Genomic DNA, 25,692 nt, shown 5'->3' on the forward strand with positions numbered 1-25,692 from the left:
AAATCTAAGTATGGGAACCACTAGGACATCTAAATGTAAGCATTTTGCTGTGAGCCAGTGAACAGTTTTAAAGAAAAGCATTTAAAAATGCACCCCAGACCAAACTGGTGAGGAGGATTTTGGCTAGTCAAACTTTTGGTGAGGAGGATTTTTCCCAAAATCTTGTGACCGACCGTGTAAAAATAAATGGTTCATCAGATGGTAAAGCCCCTTTAGAAGAAAATGTCTCAGGAAAAAATGCCCAGAATCAATGTGAGAGCAGTGTTATATTTATCCCTCCTCCCAGGTGAGGGAAGAGTAACAATGTTGGACTTACGCCTTGTAAAACTTCTCAAAAGCACAACTAACCTGACTTTAAAATTCCTGACATTGGTCATGTGAAAGTAAGGATCACACGACAGAACCTACTGACATTACATGTAATAAAAATCGAGGTCCCAGGCTTGGTGCAGTGTTTGTTATGGGTAAGTGCTCAATAACTACTAGCTTCGATTCTAACTGACAGAAGAATTCCGTATGTCTGCCTCCTTCCTGTACCTTCTTCATCTATAAAAACGGCATAGTGAACTGACTAGATTCTACCTTTAAACAGACAGACTTAAGAAAAGCTAATAATACAAGAACTGTAATATAAAATAAAACTAAATAGACTCAGGTAAAAAAATTACAAAAATTTTAAAGGTTCTCCAGCAAGTTTATTTTGCAAACTCTTTGTATCCTGTTTATTGGTTTACACTGTTATAAAGAGAAAAATGTTCACATAAACATAATTTTGACAACTACTTATTATTTTAATATTTATTTCTAATTGACCTTCAAACTTCAGCAGCTCAGGAGATGACTCACTTGACCTCATCAGTGAGTCCAATGGCTCAGACACACAACATCGCCTCAACAGATGCAAACAAGTCTGCTGCAAAGTAAACACAACTTGTATAATGTAAATCCGTGCTCCTTGTTGGAACTTTTCATATCCAGTTCATGGCTCTCCTGAAATGGGGATATTTATATTTACTAGTCAACGATCTCTATAAAGCAAAGAGTTCACCTCTTTGAAAACTCAACTAGTTCTTGACAGCAATATTTTTCTTATTCATCCTAAAAGAATGGAGGGCAGGAGACCGGAAAATAAACAAACTCTTCAAATTACCAAAACATAAGAGAACTGTAAAGTAACATATTTAATAGAATAGGGAGAGAAATTTAAATTACACATTCTGTTGAAAAAAGTTGATATTCAAAGAAATACTTTTGGATTCATTGCCTAACACTTATATTTTTCTCAATTAATTAAAATCAGAAGTGTTGGTTTTATTGTGGGAAGATACATTAATTCTTTGAAGTAAGAAGAAAAGGGCTGCGCAATTTAATTTCTATATAAATGATTGAACGTATGAAGTATCAAATATAAACAGTACTGTAAGAAGAAAATAAACTGGCAGAAACAATCACTCAATCAGTAGTAATAATTAAGACCACCATTTGAAAGATCTATGCACAGAGAATGAAAAAATAACATTATAAGACTTTGCAGCACACCACTGAATTTAACCCTAATTCATTACTACTATACTTCTTTCTTCTTCAGTATCAGTGGGCCCACATTGTCTCCTGTCAGTTCGTTGTGTTTAATATGTGAACCATCACAGGCAGGAAACTGGAAAGGAAAAAGAATTACAATTGTTAATTTAAAAATGATTCAATATGTAGAAATATTTGTGAAATGCTCTTAAAAAGAAAGCAATTACTTTAAAAAAAGAATCAGACAGCTTTCCTAAGTAAAAGATATACTTTACATTTGGCCTAATTACATTCCAATACCACAGCAAATCTAACAATTTTAAATACTCAGTATTTGGTATATCCATATGAGTCAATAAAATTTGTTTAAAAGGGGATCAAAAGGAGCTTTTGTTCTCTGTGGAGCTCTAAATTTGAGCTCACTTATTTACTTATTTAAATTCAAGTACAATAAATTCAAAATATAGTCAAAGTGTTTTTTACTATAAAATGCATGCAAATTGTAGTATTTTCCAAAAAAATCAAAATTTAAAAATTCAGTCATTGGTAACAATTAACATTTTAGTATATTTTTCCTCTGCATTTTTAAACAAAAATGAGTACAGAAATATGTTTGTCTTAGTTGTATTACATTATGCTTTCATGTCATTAAACAGTCTTTAAAAATATTACTTGTAGTGGCTTCCTAACATCCCATCCTTTTTATTACACATACTTTGATCATCCCCATTATCGGATTCTAGATTCTCTCTAACACTTTGCTGTTACAAAGGATGACATGATGAACGTTATTGTACTTAAAATCTCAAATAACCACTGGTCAAAGGAGTAGAAGAACACAGATCTCATAAAGACATTTACTGGCTCATGCTATTGTGCCCTGTACAAACATCCCATTAATCCTTGAAAATGTCTATGATGTTGATATATTATCAGATTTAAAAATCAAAGAATATTAAGTAACTTGCCAAAAGTCATACTGTAAGTGGCAGACATCAGCTTTGAACACAATTTATTCAGACTCTAAAGCTTAAACTCTTCACTAACCCTTATATCCTCTCATAACTAACCCTTATGCCCTCTCATAGGTGTATTTTTAAACTATGAGTTGCTCTAGCTAATTGCTGAAACACGGTAATACAAAAAAAAAAACAGATTTCTATCCTTCCTCCCTGCTCTCACTTTTCTAATGTAAGTAGTATGGATCATAAAAGGCAAACTTTAATTTAGGACATAGACTTTCAGTACTGAACACTACGGAAGAACCGCTCATCTCTCAGAACCTCACAACTGAGAATTTCAAACGGAAAACATTTTAACTACGCAAAACTGTAGTGTACATGTAAATGGACATCTTACCGTCTTAGAACGCCAACACCTACAGTAAGCTGCTTTAGTAAGGCACAAATCTTCAATGTTTATTTCATTCACCACTTTGGGATTTTCCTTTTGTATTTTAAGATTAATCAAGCTATCCTTCTGTTGCTTTTTCTTTGGGAGGAACGGACGAACTGCAAGGTAGCCCAGTAGTGCAAGTACACCGAGGAAAGGCAGTAACCGGAGCCATTCTGAAACTGAACATGGACAGATTTGTTAGTCTGCTGCGCTCTTGCAATACAACTCAAATAGCATGCCTCACCCTTGAGCTTATTCTTAATTATTCTTTACTTCTCACTTTAACTATTCATCTTTAAAACCATGAATAAGTAAATCAAGAGACCTTTTACCTAGGACTACCTTGTTTCCTTTGTGGGCTAATTTGAGACTTGTGAAATAGAAAATAAAATTTTCCAAAATAGGTCCTATATCAAATATCCTGTCATTTTCCCTGGTATATTTGTGTTTTTTATTTCAGGAATTATGACCCCTAGTTATAAATAAAATTGAACGTGATATATTTTATAGGCTTAGAAAGTTATTTCCACCATGTCTAAAAGCATACAACAGAATATCTTTATTTTACCATTCATATGTAATTTTGGAGAGAACATGTTTTAATCTCTTTTAGTTTCAATGCTTTACATTTTGGGGTAAGGTACACTGATTCTTTTTTTTTTTTTTACACTGATTCTTAAAGAAACACCTGAACTTTGTATAGAAGCTATTATGTTAAAGAATTGAAATTTCCATATACTGAATGTTCTCATTGTTAGGTCCATCTTATTCCATAAGTGTTCTTTTTTTTTAAAAGATTTTATTTTTAGAGAGGGGAAGGGAGAGAAAAAGAGTGGGAGAGAAACACAGATGTGAGAGAGAAACTTCGATCAGCTGCCCCTAGCACTTGGCCTGAGTTGGGACATAACCTGCAACCCAGGTGTCTGCCCTGACCAGGCATTGAACTTTCAACCTTTCTCTTAGAGGAACAATGCCCAGCCATCTGAACCACATTGGTCAGGGCTCCACAGGCATTCTTTAAGTGCCTTCTTTAGTACGCAGCACTGTCTTGAGGCATAGGGAATATAACTGGTATCAATGAAATGGTCCCTATGACTCTGGAGACAAACACACCAGGAAACTAAGATAAATGTTTCCGCATGTATGTATGAACTGTTTGATAGTAGTGTGCAGCCTCTGCTGGGCTCTCTAAGGAACTCTTTCCGTCTATAAAGAGTTTTCATTTGACATCCTTCCCTGAGGGCCTACCTGACACCTTGCTAAGCACTATGTAAAAATAGATTAGTAGAGAAAAACTGAAGATTAAGTGTCAAGGCATATTAATAAATGTTAATGATAATGAACTAGACTGTGCTAAGAGTACAAATATTATGATCTCACTTAATAGTTTGTTAGCTTCAACACTGTATTTAGTAGGTACCATTATTATTACCATTTTTCATGTGGGTAAATAGTAGCCTAAGCAGGTTTAGTCCAAGACAGTAAGTCCAAAGCTTGTTCTCAACCACCATGAATCAAATCCAACAGATAAATTGGGTTGGCCAAAAAGCCCATTTAGTTTTTTTCATAAAATATAAAGCACATTTTTTCATTTGACCAATTACTTTATTGATTTGGATATTTGAGTATGTCGGCTATATGCTGTCTGGTATAAAACTGTTTTCAATTAATGTCTCGATTTGATCTCTATCAACTTCTACTGCTCTACATGGCCACAGAACATCGTCCAGTAAGAAATCTCCTGCAAGAAACTTCTCAAACCACTTTTTACACATTCAACCTGTCATGGCACCTTCTCCATACACTGCACAACTTTTTTTTTGCGTTTCAGTTGCATTTTTACCATTTTAAAAAATCTAGCCCTGGCTGGTGTAGCTCAGTGGATTGAGCACAGGCCTGCGAACCAGAGGATCGCGGTTCAATTCCCGGTCAGGGCACATGCCTGGGTTGCAGACCAGTTCCCTGCAGGCCAACTCCCAGCAGGGGATGCACAAAAAGCAACCATACATTGATGTTTCTCTCCCTCCCTCCTTCCCCTCTAAAGGTAAATAAATAAAAAAAATCTAAAGTGTAATATGCCAAAAATGTTGCATATTTTCTTCCATCTTCAGTATTAAAATGGCTACACAAAAATTCACCTATTTGATTTTTTAAAAATTCATGCTGATATGACAGCTGTCACAATACAACCTAACAAAATTGTTTCAAATGAAGTTAAAGACAACTAAGCACTAATAGAGCCATCTTATGGAAATAAACTTTTTGGCCAACCCATAACATTTTATCTATTCTTCTCTTGGTAAAACTTACTCTCCAGAGATAACTGTTTATTGGAAGAAAGATTGGCTTAATACAAACTCTTCCAAAATGAAACAATTTTTGATACAATTTGATGCCAAAGGTGTTATGAGTTCTAAATGAAACAACCCACTGATGTATGTACAACACCTGTAAGAGTGCCTGGCACATAAAAGATATACAATAAATGTTAGGTTTTAAGTGACTAAGAAAATTAGTAGCGACTCCTTTGAAAAAATATTTTGCCAATTCAACTTAATGCTATATAGTAGAAATTTGGGGGGATATAATATTTTAAATAGTCACCAGAATGAAGCTCAGTAAGAATCTTATCTGTCAAGCTTGCTAGCATCACCAAAGTGGAGACATTCCATATAGATCCTTTGAATTAATTCAACTTCCGAAGTGACAACTGTTTCTTAGGGCAGAGGAAGGACTCTGCAGGTCTGTGCTGTGCAATACTGTAGTCACTAGCTGTAAGGTTTTGATTTGTACCCAAGATTCAAAAAAAAATTTTAACCCTCACCTGAGATTATATGTATGTATGTATATACTTGATTTTTGAAGGGAGAGAGAAATGATGTAAGAGAGAAACATCAATCAGTTGCCTCCTGTACCCAGGGATGGAACTTGCAATCTCTTGGTGTACATAATGATGCTCCAACCAAGTGGGCCACCTGGCCAGGGCCCACGATTTAGTTTTAAACACATATAAGATGACATAGAGACAAGTGCCTTCAAAGAAGTTTATTACTTACAGTTCCCAAGATTGGGGACATGCAGGAAACATGGAAAAGTACCAGGGTTGATCAGGAGGTAGGTGACAGGAAAGCATGCATCTAAGCCTTTATTGTGGCCTCCAGGAAACAGCAAGGTGGAGCATAGTGAACAGCTTAGGATTGGGTAGCTTGAATAGTATCAGTGGGCTCTAGGCTCTTGGGGTGGTCCCTAGTTGTTTCATACCTGGCCCAGTGTGATTTAGGGCAGGAGAAATCCTGATTGGCGAGTTAGATACAGGAGGTGGTTAAGGTACAGGGGTACAGGCTTTTGGATTGGTTGATTTGCATATGAAGGGTAATCTCCACAAGCAGAGTTGTTTATTATCTCTAGGAGTTAGCTGGTCCTAGAAGGGGCCACAATTTTAGAGCATCATAAAATATAAAAAGTAAAAAACACAATTAAAACAAAGATGTGGCTATTAAACAACTAAAATTAAGTAAAACTCAAAAATCCAATTTCTAAGACACACAAGTCACATTTTGGCAGCTCGATAGCCACATGGGGCTAGTGGCTACGGTAAGTGACAGCACAGAGGACACTGCCACCATCACAGAGAGTTTTGCGGATGGTGCCGCTATAGACTGTTGTTTTTATGAAGTACCGACTCTGCAGCATGGCAGGCTGCTTTGACAGTTTCATCTCCCACCAACATCCCATCTCGTATGCACTTGAAGCCACCCTGAAGCTATGACCTAGTGGTAGCCTTCCTGTGCTCTTTGCACAAGGAATTCCTTCTGTTCGCCATGCCTTTCTACCTCTGGCCTGACTCATTTATGTAAACCCTTCAAAGCTAGGGTCACCTACTGCCTCCTCTGGAATTCTTCCTTGACTTGACAAAGCAAAATTAATCACTTCCTAATGCACCCCTAAGACCCTTTTCCTTGTGTTCTTTTATTACACTACTGTTATCTATTTGTAAAATTAACTCTTCCATAAGCCTGTAAGAAAAGGAGCTATGTGCCATCCTTCGGGAACAAAGTAGTGACACCTCAGAAACATTTAATCAGTGACTCAATGAATAAATAACGTACAGCATAAATGCCAGTCCCTTTCTGACTCATCACATTGTACTGTAATTATGGACACTTATCTCCTAGATCACGCAACTCTTATATTGATGTTGGCCCCAACAGCCAGTATTACCTTAAAATAGTAGTTCTTCAATAGATGTGTGTTGGATGTAGAATAAGTATTATACTGTATATCACAAAATTAAGTCACAAGAGGCAAAATGACTCAAAGTCAAAAAGTAAATGAGTGAAAAAAATAACAACAAAAAAAGGAAGTAAGAATATAGAGATGAAAACCTTGGATTCTTAAGTATAGTATTTAACTATTCCTACCTAGCCCACAGATCTCAGGAAATAAATGGTGTTAATACTATTTTAAAATCTACTACAGAATATGTTCTTTTGACACACTTATGTCCTTGGTAAAACACTACATATTCTATATAAATATAAATATATTTACACATATAGATAGCAGTGATTTTCAAACATTTTCACCTCATGGCACACATAAACTAATTACTAAAATTCTGTGCCACACACCAAATATATATTTTTTGCCCATCTGACAAAGAAAAAACCCTCAAAACAGGTGTAATTCTGTTTCATTCACGTTGGATGACTATTGCTGTGTGACTGCCATTTTTTATTTAACAATTGAAGGGAAGAGGTCAGTGCCCCTGACTAAATAGTCAGGTTTTGAAATTCTTTGCATGTTTTAGAAATTCTTGCAGCACACCTGTTGAAAATCACTAATATAAAGTAATGAAAAATACTATTATCTCCTACAACAAAGTAATAACTTACACAACAGTTTTAGTACAATCTGCTTCTTTAAATGATAAACTTCACTTTAACTACAGAAAAGTTTTATAAAGGAAAACAATACAGTCTATAAAGCTAAATTAGAAATCACTGTATTTATTAATGCTGAGTTTAGTAAAGAAATATGAAATACACATATATCAAACAAGAAGCTTTAAAAAAAACTTTTAAGACCAGCTGCATGGACCTGTTTGATGTTGAACTACTGCAGATATTATAGATACTGTGAAGAAAAAAACTGTTACCTAATTGTTAGGTATAATGTACATCTTGTACAGTATATTTTTGTTTTAGGATGATCAAAAATAGTATTTTTAAAAATTAAAAATAAAAACAGTAACTTTCAACTCACCGATCAAGAGTAACATATTGTCATATTTCTACACTGTGCAAAATTGATACCATATTGTACATACAGTTCATATCCTACTTTTTTCACTTAATATTATATTAGAAGCATTTTCAAATCCCTTAATATCTTTTGGAAACATAAATTTAAGGGCTATGCCCACCTATCATGGCCCCCAATCACAACAGGGAGCCTACAAGGGCAGGGACATCACCACTATGACCTTGGTGTCTAAATAATCTTTGACTCAAGTTATTTTATTTTATATTGAGGCATAATTTAGTGTTTAGGCTGCTGAGCTTTGTGTTAAATGTTCAATTTGATGAATTTTTCAACTATATAGACCTGTAAACATCACTTACAACAAAATATATGGTATTTCTATCACTCTGTAAAGTTTGCTCGTATACAATCCCTTCTTTCTGAGCTCTTTCATCAATTTAAATGCCCAATAAATACATCTGAGTGAAGAAATCTGATCAATATGCTATTTTGTTAAACAATCTCTTTTCAACTTTTTACTATGTAATCATTAAGTACCTATTATGTGAAGATAGTGTGCTACAAGCAAGTGCAGCAACTGTCTTTTTGTCTCTATGTACCCAGTGCTTAGTACAGTGCCTGGCACAGAGCAGGATTTCAAATAACTAATTCACAGTTTATCTGTTGTATAAATCCAGATTTTCATATACTTGGAGTCAGGTTTCTTTGGTCTGTAAAATAGGAATAACAGTAATTCATTCATTTGTTCAGCAAGACAAGTAGGCACCACATTCCAAATATTGTACTATGTGCTGGGGATACAGGCTGATGGATAAGGCCCTGCTCCTATAGGGTATAAGAAGAGATTAGAAGACGCAGCCCCTACCCCCAAGGAGCTTCCCATCTAGTATAGAGTACAGATCTATACAAAGGGATTATAGTACTGTGTAGTATGTGCAATCATAAATAAGCAATACTGAGAATGAAGTGATTAACTATTTGCAGGGCTGAAGACAGAGGAGGAGTTTCTGAAAGATGAGTCAGAGTATGGGAATCCACAGGCAGATGGGAGGAGGAGCTAGCTACACTCCACACAGCAGAAACAGAACAGGCAAGGGCCCAGAGATATGCCATACACGGAAAGTGTAGGAAACTAAGTGCTACAGAATTGCTGGGACAGAATGAAACAGAAGAGGCACTGTAGAAGTGAGCAGGTGCCAGATTATGAAACGCTCTGATATAAAAGGGGGCCACTGAAATATCTGAGTATCAGTGTAACTGGAAAATTGTTCATTTATGAAATTACACTGGTATTAGATGTAAGAGGGATTAGTGGAGAAACACTGAGGAAGAGCAGAGAGGACTAGTGGTGGGAGTTTAAGAGACAGGCAACCCGTTGAAAATCCACTGAAATAACCTAGAAAAAAATACTGTGAGCTGAAACTAAGGCACTGGCCATTAACGCAGAGAGAGGACAAATAGATGCCCCAGAATTGTGTGTGTGTGTGTGTGTGTGCACACATGCATTTTCTGAGGAAATAGTCTGAAGCTTTCATTCAGATCTCAGAGTAGGTCTGCAATCAATCCTCACTCACTTTGAAACATAAGAACCGTTAAGTCAGGTAGTCAAATCAATAGGATTTGATGATTAAGTATGGAGCACAAGGTAAATAAAGGAAGTGAAGCTCCTTCATGATTTCTAGATTTCTGGGTTCATTATCTGGATGTATGCTGGTATGGGCCTCAAATGAAAATTCAAAAAAAATAAACAATACAAGAAGAGCGTCTTCAAGCACAAGAAGATAGTGCAGTATTGTAGAAGAAGAAAATAGGAGAGGTCAACATACTTAAACAATGTAAGAGAGAGACTCAAGTTCAGTGATACCAGCAAAAAAGAAATAATGAAGGATGGCAGAAGACACAGTTTTCTCTGAAAGAGAGCAAATCAGTTCCAGTGCGGAAGCAGCTCTTCAGAACCTTAAAAATGCCCATTGCTTCTGTTCACTTACCCCACAAACTGAAGGAAGGATAGAAAAAGAAAAGACACCACTGAGGGAGCTGGAGGATTAGTAGTATCCTCAAAGAGAGCTTTGTTTCACTTATGGAAAGAAGGTTCCTCGAGTATTATAGGTTTTAGAAGACAACTCAGAATTTGACGATAAAAGTGTGGGAGAAAATCAGGAGTGACAGAAAGAAGAGATGAATTTTGGCCACAGTTAAGTCAAAGATGGAAGTGGCTTAGTTCCATCTCAACACTTAGTCCCTGGAAAAGGTACCCAGTTGGTGACACTTTTTTACTCGTTTAAATGTAAAAGGGTTGCATTTCTTTAAAAATTTTCCCTTAGTTCATTATTTTCACTTCTGATAGATTTTCTTCCTCTATCAGTGATGTCTTCCTATTTCCAGTTGTTTTTTTTAATCCAGTTTCTAATTTTTTTTAAAAAATCAAACCACATTAATACTATTAATACTGAGCAGGGTTCTAATATTAAATTTTGTTCAATTCTATTTCACACTATTAAGATAAAAAAAAATACAAAGACTAAAAAGGTAGAGAGAAAGAATCAGCACCACACTTACAGAAAGAACATTTTAAAGCAACTTGAGTAGCAAGTAATTTAATAATAGCAATTTTCGGAAAGTTTACATACTGTTAAAAGAAAGTAACTCCTTGGAAGAAATAGAATTAAGAAGGGGCAGATTCAACATTTTACGTAGATGGGCGAACATCACATCCTATTCTTGCACAAGGTATATAAACAAATACAATTATAAAAACATTTCTCAATGAAGAATTATATTCTAAGGAATTGAGACAGATTTTTTCCCCTTTCAAAAGGTACCATATAATGACACCATAAAAATAATATGGCAATTTCATTGCTTATAATTTTATAAATTTTCTTATGTATCATTTACAGGTAAAGACAGACAAATGACTTCTATTTCTGAATTGTAGAAAGATGAAAGTAAAATATTTTCAATGGATGGCTTTACCACTACCACTTCAAACCTAATACAGACTATTCAAGACCAGAGGGCCAATACAATGAAAGTAATGATCAATTTTTAAATCTTTTTCCCCATTCACCCTTATGAACAGAACAGTGTCGCTGTATCCAGAACACTGCTTGGCCCATTGTAAGTACTCGATAAATACCTGATGACTTGAGGAATTTTATATTGCAAAGTAGTTATATGGACAAAAATGTTTTAATTAAATCAAAAATGTTCTCTACACAGGCTAATATAATCTTTAATTACATTGACTTTTAACTCTAGTTGGTCTAATTAGGAAGAGTGGGAAAAACACAACTTATAAGAATGATATAAGTATGTTCCCAAATTCTCAAAAAAAGTTTTCTAAAATAAAATTCTTCTTTCAAAAATAACCTTTATTATTTACTTATCAACAAATGCAACTCTTCAGTTTGAACTTATTTATTACATTTTCTTATTGAGAAAACTCACCTTTGGTTCCATTTGTTTAAAAAATAAGTAAGGTACAATTTACATACAATAAACTGACCTTAAGCATTTAATTTTGGTTTGTGACATTTAAATACAACCCTGTAGCCTCCATTGAAAAATGTGTAAAAATATGTAAAATATTTCCATCATCCCAGAAAGATTCTCCTACCCCTTTCTAGTCTATCTCCCACGACTGGTTTCTATAACCAAAGCTCTTTTCATTCAAAATAAAGTGGATTTTTCATTCTACAGTGAATCAGTAATTCATCCCTTTCTACTCCTAACTAGCATTCTACTCTATGAATATACCATAATTTGTTTATCCATTCCCCTGTTGGTAATACTTGGGTGGCTTCCAGGTTAGGGCTATTATACATTAAAGGCTGCTATGAGCGGTGCTTGTATGTCTTTTTGTGGAAACATATTTTCACCTCTGTTGCACTTCTAAATTCTGTTCAAAATTGGCCCTTTCGAGATAAATAGAGCCAATGCTCTTAAAGTTGTCGGCTCTGACATGTTTGTGTTTCTTTGGGAAAAACACTGTGTTTAGGATCCAACTCATTTCATCTCAAAGCAGCAAACTAATGCAAGTGGGGGAGAATTTTGAATATTTAAAATTTCATAGCTAGTTTTTAAATCTAGAAGTAAATAATTTTCTGACTTTAGAATGGGGAGATGTTTTTTGTTGTTCTATTTTAAAAGTTTATATAAGAGGGAAAGATTTTTCCAATGGTTAAAGTATTAGAATACACTATACAAATTTATCTTTAAAACCTCACTCTTAAAAATGTGACCTAAACTAAAACAGATAAGTTGTTTTTGCTAGATAAGGATTGTCTGTAAACAGTATGGTAAAGGGTCTCCAAGTGTTTAATTAAGAATGCAGTGTCATCATGAGGGACAATTGTTTTTTGTTTTTTTTAAACCACTGGATCTAAATAGGGAAGGAAAAACAGGCAATAATGTGAACTATAACTTTTTTGCCCCAATTTTCAGATAGAAAATGAAAACATTTGCATCTCCTAGATATTTACACAATTGCTGAAAGTTATCTTTCAGGTTTTTATTTCAACGAAGCCTAAATGTGAATTCAAAAAGTAGCTCATTCAAGAGAGCCAAATGTCATTAGCTATTTGACATTAGCTAGTGGAGACTCATATAGTGAACATTGCTTTTTTTCCATGGTACCTCAAAATAGATTCCACAACTGCTACAACTGTCATTGTCTAGTGTGAAACAGGCTATATCTTTTTTTTTCATAAAGCAGTTACTACATACATGTTAATGTTTCCCAAACAAATAAGCAATACAGTGAGAAATGTAGACACTATAATGGGACTTAAGTTACATATGTACCATTAATATATTTACCAGAGTTTTCATATTTCTGAGAAACAGTCCTCACATTAAATATTTAACAGCTTTAAAAAGGAAATTACTATATATTACTGATTTAAGAAAAAATTTAGGTTGAGTTTCCTTACTGCCTTTAATAGAAATTAAATATTTGTTGACATGAGGTATCTTCAAGAAAAAAACACACTTGTAAAATCTTCTGGCCACTAAATCAAATATCATATTTTTAAATCTGCTTCAACTGTACTGTATCAACAGAAAAGTGAAACTAGAATTAACACACAAAATTCAGGACTAGGGTGGGAATTAAGAGGTCATTTTTCTTTCCTGACTGTTAAAAATTCAGCAGTTAACTTATGCAAATTATTAACTTTGCCATATTATGGTAAGTTGGCAAAAGAGAACAAATGTCACAAAATAATCATATCCTTTTGACCTGGTATTATTATTTTAGCAAATACACCCAAGGGTATAACTCAAAAGAGACAAAAAATAACAATTGGTATAGGTACATGGCTACTTACCAATAAACATTATGAACAAAAAATGTATTTATGTAAACATTCCAAATTTCCAGCAGCAGGGAAATGATTGGGCATACTGTGATCTCAATTTAAAATACGAATACATAATTATTAGAACAAGATGAAGAATAAATTAAAATATGTAAAGTACTTAAGTAAAAGAAATGATAAAGGGGAAAAAGTTTTTATACCTAATTGCTGCAATTCTATCAGAATAAACTGGTGGGATCAAAAGATGACTTTGATGTTTATAAACACTTGCCTTGAAAGTTTTTTCATTTTATATTACTTTTCTGTGGTTTCTAGTATTTAGGTACTTCTTTTTAATGCCCATTATTCAGTTACCATGGTTTCTATTCAGTTCAATTACCAAAACCTTTAACATCTAAAATGTTAACATCTCACAATTCATTTATCTACAGAGCAACTGTGTCTGTCCATAATCCAAAAAATCTCTAGATGTGTAACAGTTATCTAGTTTCCCCATCTAAACCTATCTGCCTACCAGACTTCGCCCTTTTTTTTTTCTTTCTTAAATCTCTGAGAGAGACAGACTATCTCCCAAGGCACCCTATTAGGGGAATGTTTTGCATAATGAAAAAAAATGTTTTAACTTCCTTATATTGGAGTCGACATCCATCTCCAATTTTCACTAATTTACTCCTAGTTGTCTTTTGGTCTACACAAAACAAATCATCCAGTCAGCCTTCCAAGTGCTGTATTTTAAGTCAGCTAACAAAGATCTCCAAACTGCTCCAAGCTAAGCAAGCCTCTTCACTTCAAAATTACTACTTCATGCTTAACACCCCCTGATGCTCAGAACATGAGTTCAATGTTTGCTGAATCGATATGGCTTTTTCCCCCTTATCATCCTACTCTATCAAGTCTGGTTTACAAATACCCCACTTACACTGTAATGCTCAGAATACAACAAAATCTTCCAAGCATTGCCCTCATTCTGGAAAACTTCACCCTTTAAGTCCTGAGTTGTGGGTTTTTTGTTTGTTTTTTGTTTGTTTTTGTAAAGGAGGGACCTTAAGTACATAACGTCGCAGATATACTTTAAATTTCATTTTCTAAAATTTGGACCATTGTACTGGCCTATGAACACTCGGCTAAGTGTATCTCGCACAACGTGAGTTAACCTCAACTGCCTCCACGCCCCAATGGAGGGGACCTCAAATGCCCTCTTCATAGATAATCTCTCCCCATAGGAATAGAGATCAATTTCTAGTTTTCTTACTAAACAAAACTGCCTTACATATATTCCATGTATGCCTGTACTTCTCTCCCACACTCACACTCACACCCACACACTGAGGGCAAAATCCAGCGGAAAACTGTTGTTGTCTGATACACAGCGGCTTGGATAACGACTTATTCTGCTTTAAAATAAAGCAAACTGCGGAGAGTGATGGCGATGGCTAAGACAAGCCAGGTCCCAACTCAACACCTTCTTGGGAAAGAAATGGTCTCGCACCACGGAAAAACGCGGGACCCACGGACTAGGACAACCACCCTGTAGAGGTGGCGTCACAGAAGCTCCAAGGAAGTTGCGCCAGCGCGCGCTTTCAGGGTCACGAGGCACCGCGCAACTCAGGGAGCTCCGCCCCGCCCCTTGACCCGAAGACGTCTAGCGTCCCCCACCTCCCCAGCCCCGCCCCCACCTGGCAAAGAGCTGAGGATGGGCACCGGCTAAAGGTGGGGATTACCTGTGAGCCGGGCAAACCCGGTAATGCTCTCGGGGACTGGGAGCCTCTTAAGATAAGCAGGGAGCTGCACCTTCACGATGCGGGCTACACTTTCCAGCACCATTCTCGCTGGCGGCGTCCGCTCCCGAGGTTCTGCCTCCCCAGCCGAGCTGCTGCGCGTGCGCAGAAAGCGGTGTTGGCCAGCGGGAGATTGAAGTCCGGTTACCGACGGCAGGCGGGGCTGCGGGGCCCGGGTTGAGGTGACCTGCCCGGCGCTGATTGGCAGCGGGCGAGTGACGTGTACGCCGGCCGGAGGACCGCGAGGGGGCCTGGGAAGGCCGTGGGCTTCGGGGTCGCGGAACGGGTGTGTAATGGGATCTCCTAGGGTCTCGATTTTGAAGAGGGCCTTTGCATTAGGCTTTTTATGTCCGTGGACGCTGGAGGTTTGCAGAAAGGATATTGTGTCGGGTGAGCTAAAACCATGTGAGAGTGCTCTGTGAGAGCCCCTGCAAAAGTGGGATTCTCTCCATGACTCTCTTTATTTTTGCCCCTCTCCTTGGCCTCTCGCAAAAAAAGGCTGGATTGAACACACACCTAAGAGAACCGCCACCCCCACGGCCCCTAACTCTGCTCCCTCGCCCCGGCAATGCAGGTTTTCTAAAAAAGAAGTTAAACTACTTCGCCTAAACTAAAATGCTTATAGCTCTGCGCCTCCGTAATTTAGTGCAACCTTGCCCTGAGGCCCTGAGGTTTTTCCTACTCAGACAAAACCCGTGATAGTTCTTCCTTAGATACTTTCAATTCCTTCGGCAGATCAGTTCTTTTTTCATTTCACTAGAAATTGGAACATAATAAAAAAATAGAAAGCCTTAGGGTTTTCCTTTGTATGTTGTTGCTGGGCTTCTGCTACAATCTGAACTATCTGTGAAGATCTTTCATTTTTGTTATTTTTATTAACATCTTTTTAAAAATTAAGGGATGTAAAGAGATAGCTTTACTCCATTGAAACACCTTAGTTGACATGACTTTGTTTCATGTTTTTATTTTGAAGTAAAATATCCCACTTGATGATTGCATGTTATTTATGTCCTGTGATCTTAATTCAGTGTCTCATTACAATTCTGATCTTGCCAACTTTGATCAGTTTTCATTTCATTTCACTTAATATAAACAGCCAGTTGTAATAAATACAGTACTTGTTTTTTATATTTTTCCCTTGATATTTTCATTTTGAAGTGGAAAAGGGAGAGACTTTGTTTAAAGCAACTTTTTGTTTTATTGTTTAAATTTAATGTTTGTGATGGTCACTGCCTAAAAAAATAACGATCAGTAAGAGTTAATTGGAATCTAAATAAACTAATTATATATCATTTTACCCTGTTCAGAACTGTCAAAGTACAATTACAATGGAAATTCTATTAAGGTATTTAGATACAGGTTCACACATTCATGAGCTTGAGCAATATAAATGTGATATACAAAGTGGTGATTGAAAGGTTGGCATGCATATTAGGGTTTCCTTTCAATTTCCTTTTGCGAGCTTTCTTTTGGTTTAAAGGAAGGACCGTAGAGCTAGTTTATCCTGAATATGATGAGTTCAAACATCTTTGTCCTGTAGAACAGCATTGGCCATTATCTTTAATCTCCGCTCTTCAAATATAGTGACACCTTTTGGGAGATGGTTGAGGTAGACAAAGGTTGGGAGTGGGGCCCAGTAGGGGAAGAAAAGCTTGAAGAATGCCACTAAATATAACAGGTTTGGGGGTGATTTTTTAATAAGATTGTATTTTTATTTACTTTTTTAGAGGGAGAGGGGAAGGGAGGGAGAAACAGGGAGAGAAACATCTGTATGTGAGAGAAACATCAAACTGTTGCCTCTCCCACACCCCCAACTGGATCCTGGCCCACAACCCAGGCATGTACCCTGACTGGGGATCAACTATTGACCTTTGATTTACAGGCTGGTTGGTAGTCAATCCACTGAGCCGCACCAACCAGGGTAGGGGCTTTGTGGTTTTGACAAGGGTAAAACAAGCTTTGTTGAGTGAGATTCTTAAGGCTTCTAAGGAGTTTTTCTTTAAAGGAATTAAAATATATATACTTCAATTAAGAGAAGTAACAATAAAATGCTCAAGTGCCAAATGTGCAGTTGGACGTGACCACCACCCAGGTAAGTAGGTAGGTAGATATAGATAGATTGATAGACAGACTATATCCACCATCCCAGAGAGTTTCTTTGTGCCCCTTCTAGCCGCCACTGTTCTGTCTTGCATTGCAGATTTTTGAACTTCATATAAAAGGAATTAGGCAGAATGTAGTTTTTGTGTATGTGTGTGTGACTTACTTTCCCAGAGCGTTTATGTGGTTTGGTATTTCCAAGTAGAAGAAATCTAATGATTGGAAGTTTGTATGGATGATGGATAAAACATTTTTTATTTTTTAATTTAGAGATGTGGGTGCCTTCATTAGGCATTTGTGGAGCACTGTGTGAGCTATGCTAATGTATAAAAGGAGAGTTTCTAACCCCATCAATTAAAAAAATCTTTATTGTGGATTATAGGGGATTTTTTTCTTAGATACCTTTTACTTTAAATTTATGTCCAGTTTTACTCATTTTAAAATTTGTATTTCATTTCCACAATTCTGCCTTCTTGGCAATACATGAAATGGGCTGAAGATAATATTGTCCTAAACAGAAGTGATAGGCTTATCTCCGTTCTGACAGTATCTAAAAAAAATCTGGTTTTATTAATATTAAATCTTATATTTAGACTGAATTCTTAAAAAACATAAAGATACCCTGTGGTCCAAAAAGGCCAGGCAAGATACTCAATGTGTGAATAAAGTTAAAGGTGTTATTATTTACAGTTAAAACTTGAGTGAGGATCAGGAATCTATTGTTTGTTTTTTGTCCCAGCAAGGCCTAGAGTCTAATTTCTTTGCACACTTCCCTTCTATAAGCTCATCCAGTCCCATGAATTCAAATATGATCAATGAATTGATGTAGCCCAAATGTCTATCCCCAGTCCAGATTTGTAATCCCAAATGTCTCTGGGACATCTCTGGGCTTCTTTGCCCATTTTGCAATTGCTTTGCTCGTCTTTGTCACTGATTTGTGTTTTCTGTATAAAAATACCATATTTATATTTGTATGACTTCTATAGATCTTCCAGTTTATGCCTTTTCTTTGACCTTTGTTTATGGTGTCTTGTCTTATACTGAAATTTAGTTTGTATGTAGTTAGATTTATTTATCATTTCCTTTATACTTTGTGCTTTGGGGAGTCCTGTTTAAGAAATCCTTTCCTACCTCAAAATCACAAAGATATTCATTTATCTTTTTGCTAAACATCTTAAGATTTTATTCTTCATATTTAGGTTTTTTTATCAACCTGTTTTTTGTGCATGAGGTAGAGATCTAATTTTATTTTATTTATTTTACATATGAACAGTTAATTGTGCTAGCAGCATTTATTGAATGGTTTAACTCTTATGCTTTGTAATGTCACTAATCTCAAATCAGTATTCCACACATCCATAGATTGTTTACTGTTTTCCATTGGTCGATTTGTATGACAGTATCACACCATCATAATTGTTACAGCTTTAAAATAGGTATTAATTCCCAGCAGGATATTAAGAACAGTTAATATTAATGTATTTTCTTCAAAATTATCTTGGAAATGCAAGGTTTTTACTATCTATATGAATTTCAGAAGTATCTCTTTAAGACATAATGAAACAAAAATGAGTTCTGTTAAAAATTCATTATGGCCTCAGTCTCTCCTTTGTAATATGCTGGTATTAATGGTGGTTATGATTAGATATAATTAATTTTAGGGTGCTTAAAGAATGGTTAATATTAGTATCATCATCAGTGAATGAGCCTCTACTCTGGTTTTAAGATCACAAATTCAGAAATTCTACCTTCTGACCACACCTCCTATATTTCTGTGTATGTCTTCTACTTCTTTACCTCCACTAAATTAATTATTTGACTTCATCAAGATGTTTAGTGTTGACACCATCTCCATTTTTTTAGTCTGTTGCTTCATTCCTGGATTTATTTGTTTTCCCATTCTTTGCAAAAGTTGCTCCAAATTTTCACTGTTCTATGTTATTTATTAAACCTAACTGCTACAACCAGGCTTATTTTAAGTTAATATGATCTTGCTTTTTAGTTACCAGAGAAATTTTCCTTACCATCACCTCTAAATGTGGTTAGAGTTCCTCCTATGCTTGATGTCTGCCCTGTTCTTTAAGTCTCACTGTTCCCTGTGTTCTAGAGTTCATCTTCCAAGACCCTGCTCCATTAGTCATCTTCTCCCGAATTTCCATTTTCTTGCTCTCTACTGGCCCTATAAAATGGTGACTTCCAGGCCTTTAGATTTCACCAATCAATACATTTTTTCAAAGAGACATTAAATACAGGGTTGCCAACTTAAAAAATATTTAAAAGCAAACTATACTATAAGCCTATAATAGTCAAAATAGATCAATGAACAGAATAGAGAGCCCAGAAATAAACCCACATTTTTATAATCAATCAATATTTGACAAAGTAGGCAAAAATATACAATGGGCTAAAGATAAAGATAGTTTATTGAAAAATGGTATTGGGAAGATTGGACAGATATATGCAAAAAACTGAAACCAGACTGCCTTCTTATTATCATACACAAGACTAAACTCCAGTGGGTTAAAGACTTAAATGTTATACTTGAAACCGTAAAAAGCCTGGAAGAAAACATAGGCAGTAAGATCTTGTATATTTCTTGTGCCATTATTTTTTTTTTTTTGATACATCTCCTCAGGCAAAGGAAACAAGAGAAAAAATGGGACAACATCAAACCAAAAAGCTTTGTGCAGCAAAGGAAACCATCAACAAAATGAAAAGACAACCCATTGAATGGGAAAACCAAAACACTAATTCAAAAGAATGTATGCACTCCTGTGTTCATTGCAGCATTATTTACAATAGCCAAGATTTGGAAGCAGTCCAAGTGTCTATCAATAGCTGAATGGATAAAAAAGCTGTGATACATTTACACGACAGAATACTACTCAGACGTAAAAAAGAAGGAAATCTTACCCTTTGCAACATCATGGATGGACCTGGAAAGCATTATGCTAAGTGAAATAAGACAGGCAGAGAAGAAGAATATCATGATTTCATGGGATCTAAAGAGCAAATTGAACTAACAAGCAAAATAAAGACAGACTCAGACAGAGAGCAGACTGACAGTTGTTTGGAGGGACACAGGGATTGAAAAACAAAGGGGGAAAAACTCATGGATGCAAACAACAGTGTGGTGATTGCCGGGGGGGGGGGGGGGGGGGGGGGGGGTTTAGNAGGAGGGTCTATGGAGGATAAATAGTGATGGGTGGTGACTTGATTTGGGTTAACTGTGAGCACACAATACAGTGTACAGATGGTGTGTTTTAGAATTGTGCACCTGAAACCTGTGTAATTTTGTAATGGGGGCCACTCCAATAAATAAAAAGGGAAAAAATTCAATTAGATTATCCTAACAGTAAGAAAAAATTTAAAATAAAGCAGTACATCATATTGTATGTCAACTGTAATTCAATTTTTTAAATATTGTATGCAACTAAAATTCAATAAAAAAATAAATGCAATATAACAAAATACATCCATATACTACTATAAGGTAGTACAGCAAAGTAGTATATCAGTCTGTAGTACAGACCTAGGGGCTAGGTCTGGGGCTAGGCCTAGATTGCACCTGTTCGCACTAGAATTCTGGCTCTGCAGGGTAAATTGCATAGCCTCTTAAGGTTATACTGTGTACGAATTCAGTGAATTAATATAAAGCATTAAAAAAGTACCTGGCACAAACATGCACAGTGGTGCTACCTGTTCTCATCATCATAATGATTTTTACATCACTGTCAACACATATTTTTATTATTGTTGCCCCTGGTTTTGTTTCTCATTTTGTTTTTGCACTGGTTGTTGTGCAGGAGAGTGACATCAGAGAAATGCCAGTGTGAGAGATCTCCTTGGTCTCTCCCCTTGAAGTTTCAACCATTTGAACAGCTATAATTCATGGAAGGATTTCCTGCTCAATGTCTGAAAATGTCTGAGAGATTCGTGCATTAAACCATCTAAAGATGGGCAAGTAGGAGCTAACCAAGGAGGCAAGAAGGGAGAAAAGCTCAAAGGGGCGATGGACATGACCCCGCGGCTAGGAGCTCACTGCCAGGCTTAGCCTAGAGAGGAGGAAAATCAGGTTGTAGCTGGCACTCCCTTTGGATGGGAGAAGCAAAGAGATTCAGTGAGCATTCCTGCAGAAGTGGGCAGCATGAGCTGCAGCAGAGCCTAGTGACCTGGGAAGGGACACAGCACAGATCTGTAGCCATGGTTGTCTGGAAATCAGCATTGCATAGAGAAAGCCACGGAGCCTGGCCACCCCCTAAACTCCCAGAACTTGCCTCTATCCATCCATTGTGTAGGGTTACAGAGCACATCATCTGAAGACCCAAGAACTGGTACTACATAGTCCCTTTTTACCCAAGCACCAGGCACACTTTGTGACAACAATGAGACAGTTTAAAAAGAAAATGAAAAATTTCCAGAAAACAAGCTTAAAGACCTGAAAATATGTGGTTTAAATGACAGAACTCAAGATTACAGTTATGGAAAAACTTAACGGGATGCAAGAAAACACAGGCAGTTTAATGAGTTCAGAAAACAAGTAAATGAGCAAAAACAGAGGTATCACACTACCTGACTTCAAATTATGCTACAGAGCTACAGTAATCAAAACAACCTAGCACTAGTGGAAAGGTAGACACATAGACCAATGGAAAAGAATTGAGATCCCAGCAATAAAACTGCATATACCAGTGACTTTTGACAAAGGAGCCAAAACCACACAATGGAGAAAAGAAAGCCTCTTCAATAAATGGTGCTGGGAAAATTAGAAAGCCAGAGCAAAAGAATGTAACTAAATTACAGTTTGTCCCCATGTACAAAAGTTAATTCAAAATGGATTAAATACCTAAATATAAGATGTGAAAGAATAAGTTACATAAAAGAAAACACGTACTAAAGTTACAAACCTTAGACATGAAGAACACTTTACAAATTTGACCTCAAAGGCAAGGGAAGTAAAGGCAAAAATAAATGGTTGGGACTATATCATTTAAAAAGCTTCTGTGTGGCAAAAGAAACCACCAATAAAGGCATCCAACTGAATGAGAGATGATATTTGCAAACAACAGTTTCAACAAGGGTTTAATACCCAAAATATATAAGGAACTCATACAATTCAACAACAGCAAACAATCCAATTTCAAAAGTGGGCAGAGCCCCTTAACAGACACCTCTCCCAAGAAGACATATAGATGGTCATCAGCTACATTAAAAGATGTTCAACTTCACTAGCTATTATGGAAATGCAAATCCAAACTTCAATGAGATACCACCTCATACTTATTAGAATGGCTATTATCAACAAGGCAAGTTTATAAAAAAATTGAAATTTTCTCTATATTAAAAAAATATAAGTAATAATAAATGTTAGAGAGGATGTGGAGAAAAAGGAACTCTCCTTCACTGTTGGTGGGAGTGTAAACTGGTATAACCAGTATGGAAAACAGTATGGCAATTCCTTAAAAAATTAAGAGTAGAGTTACCATGTGACCCAACAATCCCTCTTCTGGGTATGCACCCCAAAACTTGAAAACTTTATTTGCAAGGATACATGCACCCCTATGTTCATTGCAGCATTATTCACTGTGGCCAAGACATGGAAACTGGTTAACCAAAGTGTTCTGTGACAGATGACTGGACAAAGAAGATGTGGTGCATATATATATATAGTGGAATACTGCTCAGCCCTAAGATGAAATAATGTCATTTGTGATAACATGGACAGACTTTGAGACTATTATGCTAAACAAAATAAATCAGGAAAAGCTGAGAGCCACATGATTTCACTGACATGTGGGATATATAAAACTGAAACTTAGAGACACACAACATTATGGTGGTTATGACAGGAAGGGTCATGAGAGGTTAGGAAACTGTAAAGGGGGGTCAAACATGGTGACAGGATGATTTGACTGGTTCATGGGCACACAATGCAATACACAGATCATGCACAATGTCACAGAAATGTACACTTGAAACCTATATGATCTTGTTAACCAATGTCACCCAACAAATTTAATGAAAAAAGATTTCTTTAAGTATAAAATGCTGAAGGGTGTTCGATGCAGGTTCCTGCAGTTCCCTCTCTGCATATCTCACATTTCTCCTTACTCTACAAAAGTAACAATTAGGCAAAATAGATTGTACAAATTTATACAGAGGAAAAAATCAAGTTTCAAGTGCTGAAACTAATGATGGAAAATTACTTCTAATTCAGAATTCTATACAGGCCAGTCTGTCAATTGTGAGGCTAGAATAGTTATTTTCAAACTAAAAGATCTAAAAAAAAAAATACACATTCCATCTTTCTCAAGAAGCTAATGGAGGATATCTACCAGCTAAATGAAGATTACGCCAAGGAAAAGTAGGATATGTAATCAAGGAAATAGGAAATCCCAAATAAGAGAGTGGTAAAAGGAATTGCTTATTGGCAGATTGGAACAGTAAGATGAAATTAATGTTTGAACAAATATGTTTGAACAAATCAAGAGACTTCTCCTGAGCTATAGTTTGAGGTTAAATTAATGATTATTACATAAGAAGGTAAGCAAATTAAAAATATATTATTAAATCTATTCAAACATTTTTAAGGGATAAAACTTACTTTAAACAGTATTTTTATTTGGGTGTGGGGCCTTTCTTACATTATACTTCCCCTTTGTTTAAGAGGAACCACATTTTAACTGCCTTCTCTTACCCACAATTCTAAGAGGAAACAGCAAACTGGAAATAAAAGCTAAGTTTGATTTAAAGAAACTGGGATCTGTAAATTAAAAACAAAGTATTTTAAAATCTTACTTCACAATACTTTCTGGTACTAAAAACAAGCAGTATATAGAATTGTCTGATAGAAAATCCCTAGACACATGGTAGAATAGAGTGAACTCTGCAAAATTCTTTCTAGCCTATAATTCTGTGAGTGTATATTGAGAGGCCACTTTTGCAGTCACTGACTAAAAAAAGATTACAGTTAGGAAGTAAATATATGCATAGATATATGATGTATACATAGTAAAAAGCATAATTTTGTAGATCTATGAAGTTTCTATTTCTTTTTTAGAAGCCATTTTTTTGCCATAGAAATCCCATGCTTACCGTAATTTTCATATATAATCGTTAAAATAGTAGGGCAGGTTCTTACCTCAAAAGTTTATGGAACTAGACTACTCCAAGTGCTGATGAACTAGGCATTAAAGAAAACAGTACTCTGATCAGTGGTTTATGATACCGCTGTTGGGTGTAGAATAAAATTGAGATTTGATAATATGTTGCTTTATGTTAACTTTTTGTTTATATTTTGCTTTTGAGCTTGTAAACTGAGAGATAGTTACATTTTGGATGAAATAATGCTATTCAGATAAAAAGTACCCAATATCTTGTTAATGGCTGATTTCTAAAAAAATATATAGGGGTTATAAAAATCTGGAAATAAACAATTTAAGAACATAAGCAATGCCAAGTATATAGTAAATAATTTTCTGGTTCTTCCAAGTCATGTTAACTTAAAAAAATGAACATGTCAATTATCGGTATTTATATCTCTTCAGCCACATTTCCCTTTTGGTCACATAAATATTAAGTAATTGTTTTTGCTAATCTTGATTAACATACTATGTTTGATAGATTACTTCTTTAAATCAGAAACTTTAAATTCCACTTAAGACTTTCAAACATGAAATTTTCTTGGGTGTTATCAAATCTGGTAACATTTCATTTGCTACCGTAGTACTAATCATTTTATGCCTGGACCATAACAATAATCTACATGGTATTTGACCTCTAACTCTGAAATAGCTACTCTAGCCAACTCTAGCCTCCAACTCTAAAATATCCACTACAAATGTTTAAAAGTCATTTTTCTAAATGGTGGTTTTTTTAAATAGACTTATTTTTTAGGGCAGTTCTGGGTTTACAGAAAAATTGGGCTGAAAATAGAGAGTTCCCATATGACCCACACACACATATATGCACACTCATTTTCTCCTATTAATATCTTTCATTAATGTGATACATTTGTTACAATCAATAATTAACTAAACTCTTTGTGTTGTAAGGTTCTGTGTGTTTTGACAAATGCAAAATGTCATGTATCCAGCATTATAGTAGCATACAGAATAGTTTTACTGTCCAAACCCCACACGCGAACCCCTGACAACCACTAATCTTTGTATTATCTCTAATTTTGCCTTTTAAATGAAATTTTGACTGTCATTTAAAACCTCAATCTCAAGTAAATCTGCACATATATGTTTGGAAAAAATCAAACTGCAGAAAATATGTATAGTACCCTATTTATAAAATTTTAAAACCAT

The 25,692-nt window shown here is 35.7% G+C and overlaps 1 protein-coding gene across 1 annotated transcript; it reads right to left on the bottom strand.

Moving 5' to 3' along the window:
* Window positions 1–673: 673 nt before the first annotated feature.
* CISD2 (CDGSH iron sulfur domain 2) lies at window positions 674–15,411 on the bottom strand. The gene is made up of 3 exons (XM_037031967.1): window positions 15,224–15,411; window positions 2,881–3,095; window positions 674–1,657 (listed from the first exon to the last, which is right to left on the bottom strand). The coding sequence occupies exons 1-3, from the start codon at window positions 15,324–15,326 to the stop codon at window positions 1,568–1,570; spliced, it is 408 nt and encodes a 135-aa protein (XP_036887862.1). The 5' UTR covers window positions 15,327–15,411; the 3' UTR covers window positions 674–1,567.
* Window positions 15,412–25,692: the final 10,281 nt, after the last annotated feature.

This window comes from Sturnira hondurensis, unplaced genomic scaffold, assembly GCF_014824575.4.
Source record: "Sturnira hondurensis isolate 20B ecotype Veracruz unplaced genomic scaffold, ASM1482457v3 Scaffold0021214, whole genome shotgun sequence".
Taxonomy (NCBI): Eukaryota; Metazoa; Chordata; class Mammalia; order Chiroptera; family Phyllostomidae; genus Sturnira; species Sturnira hondurensis.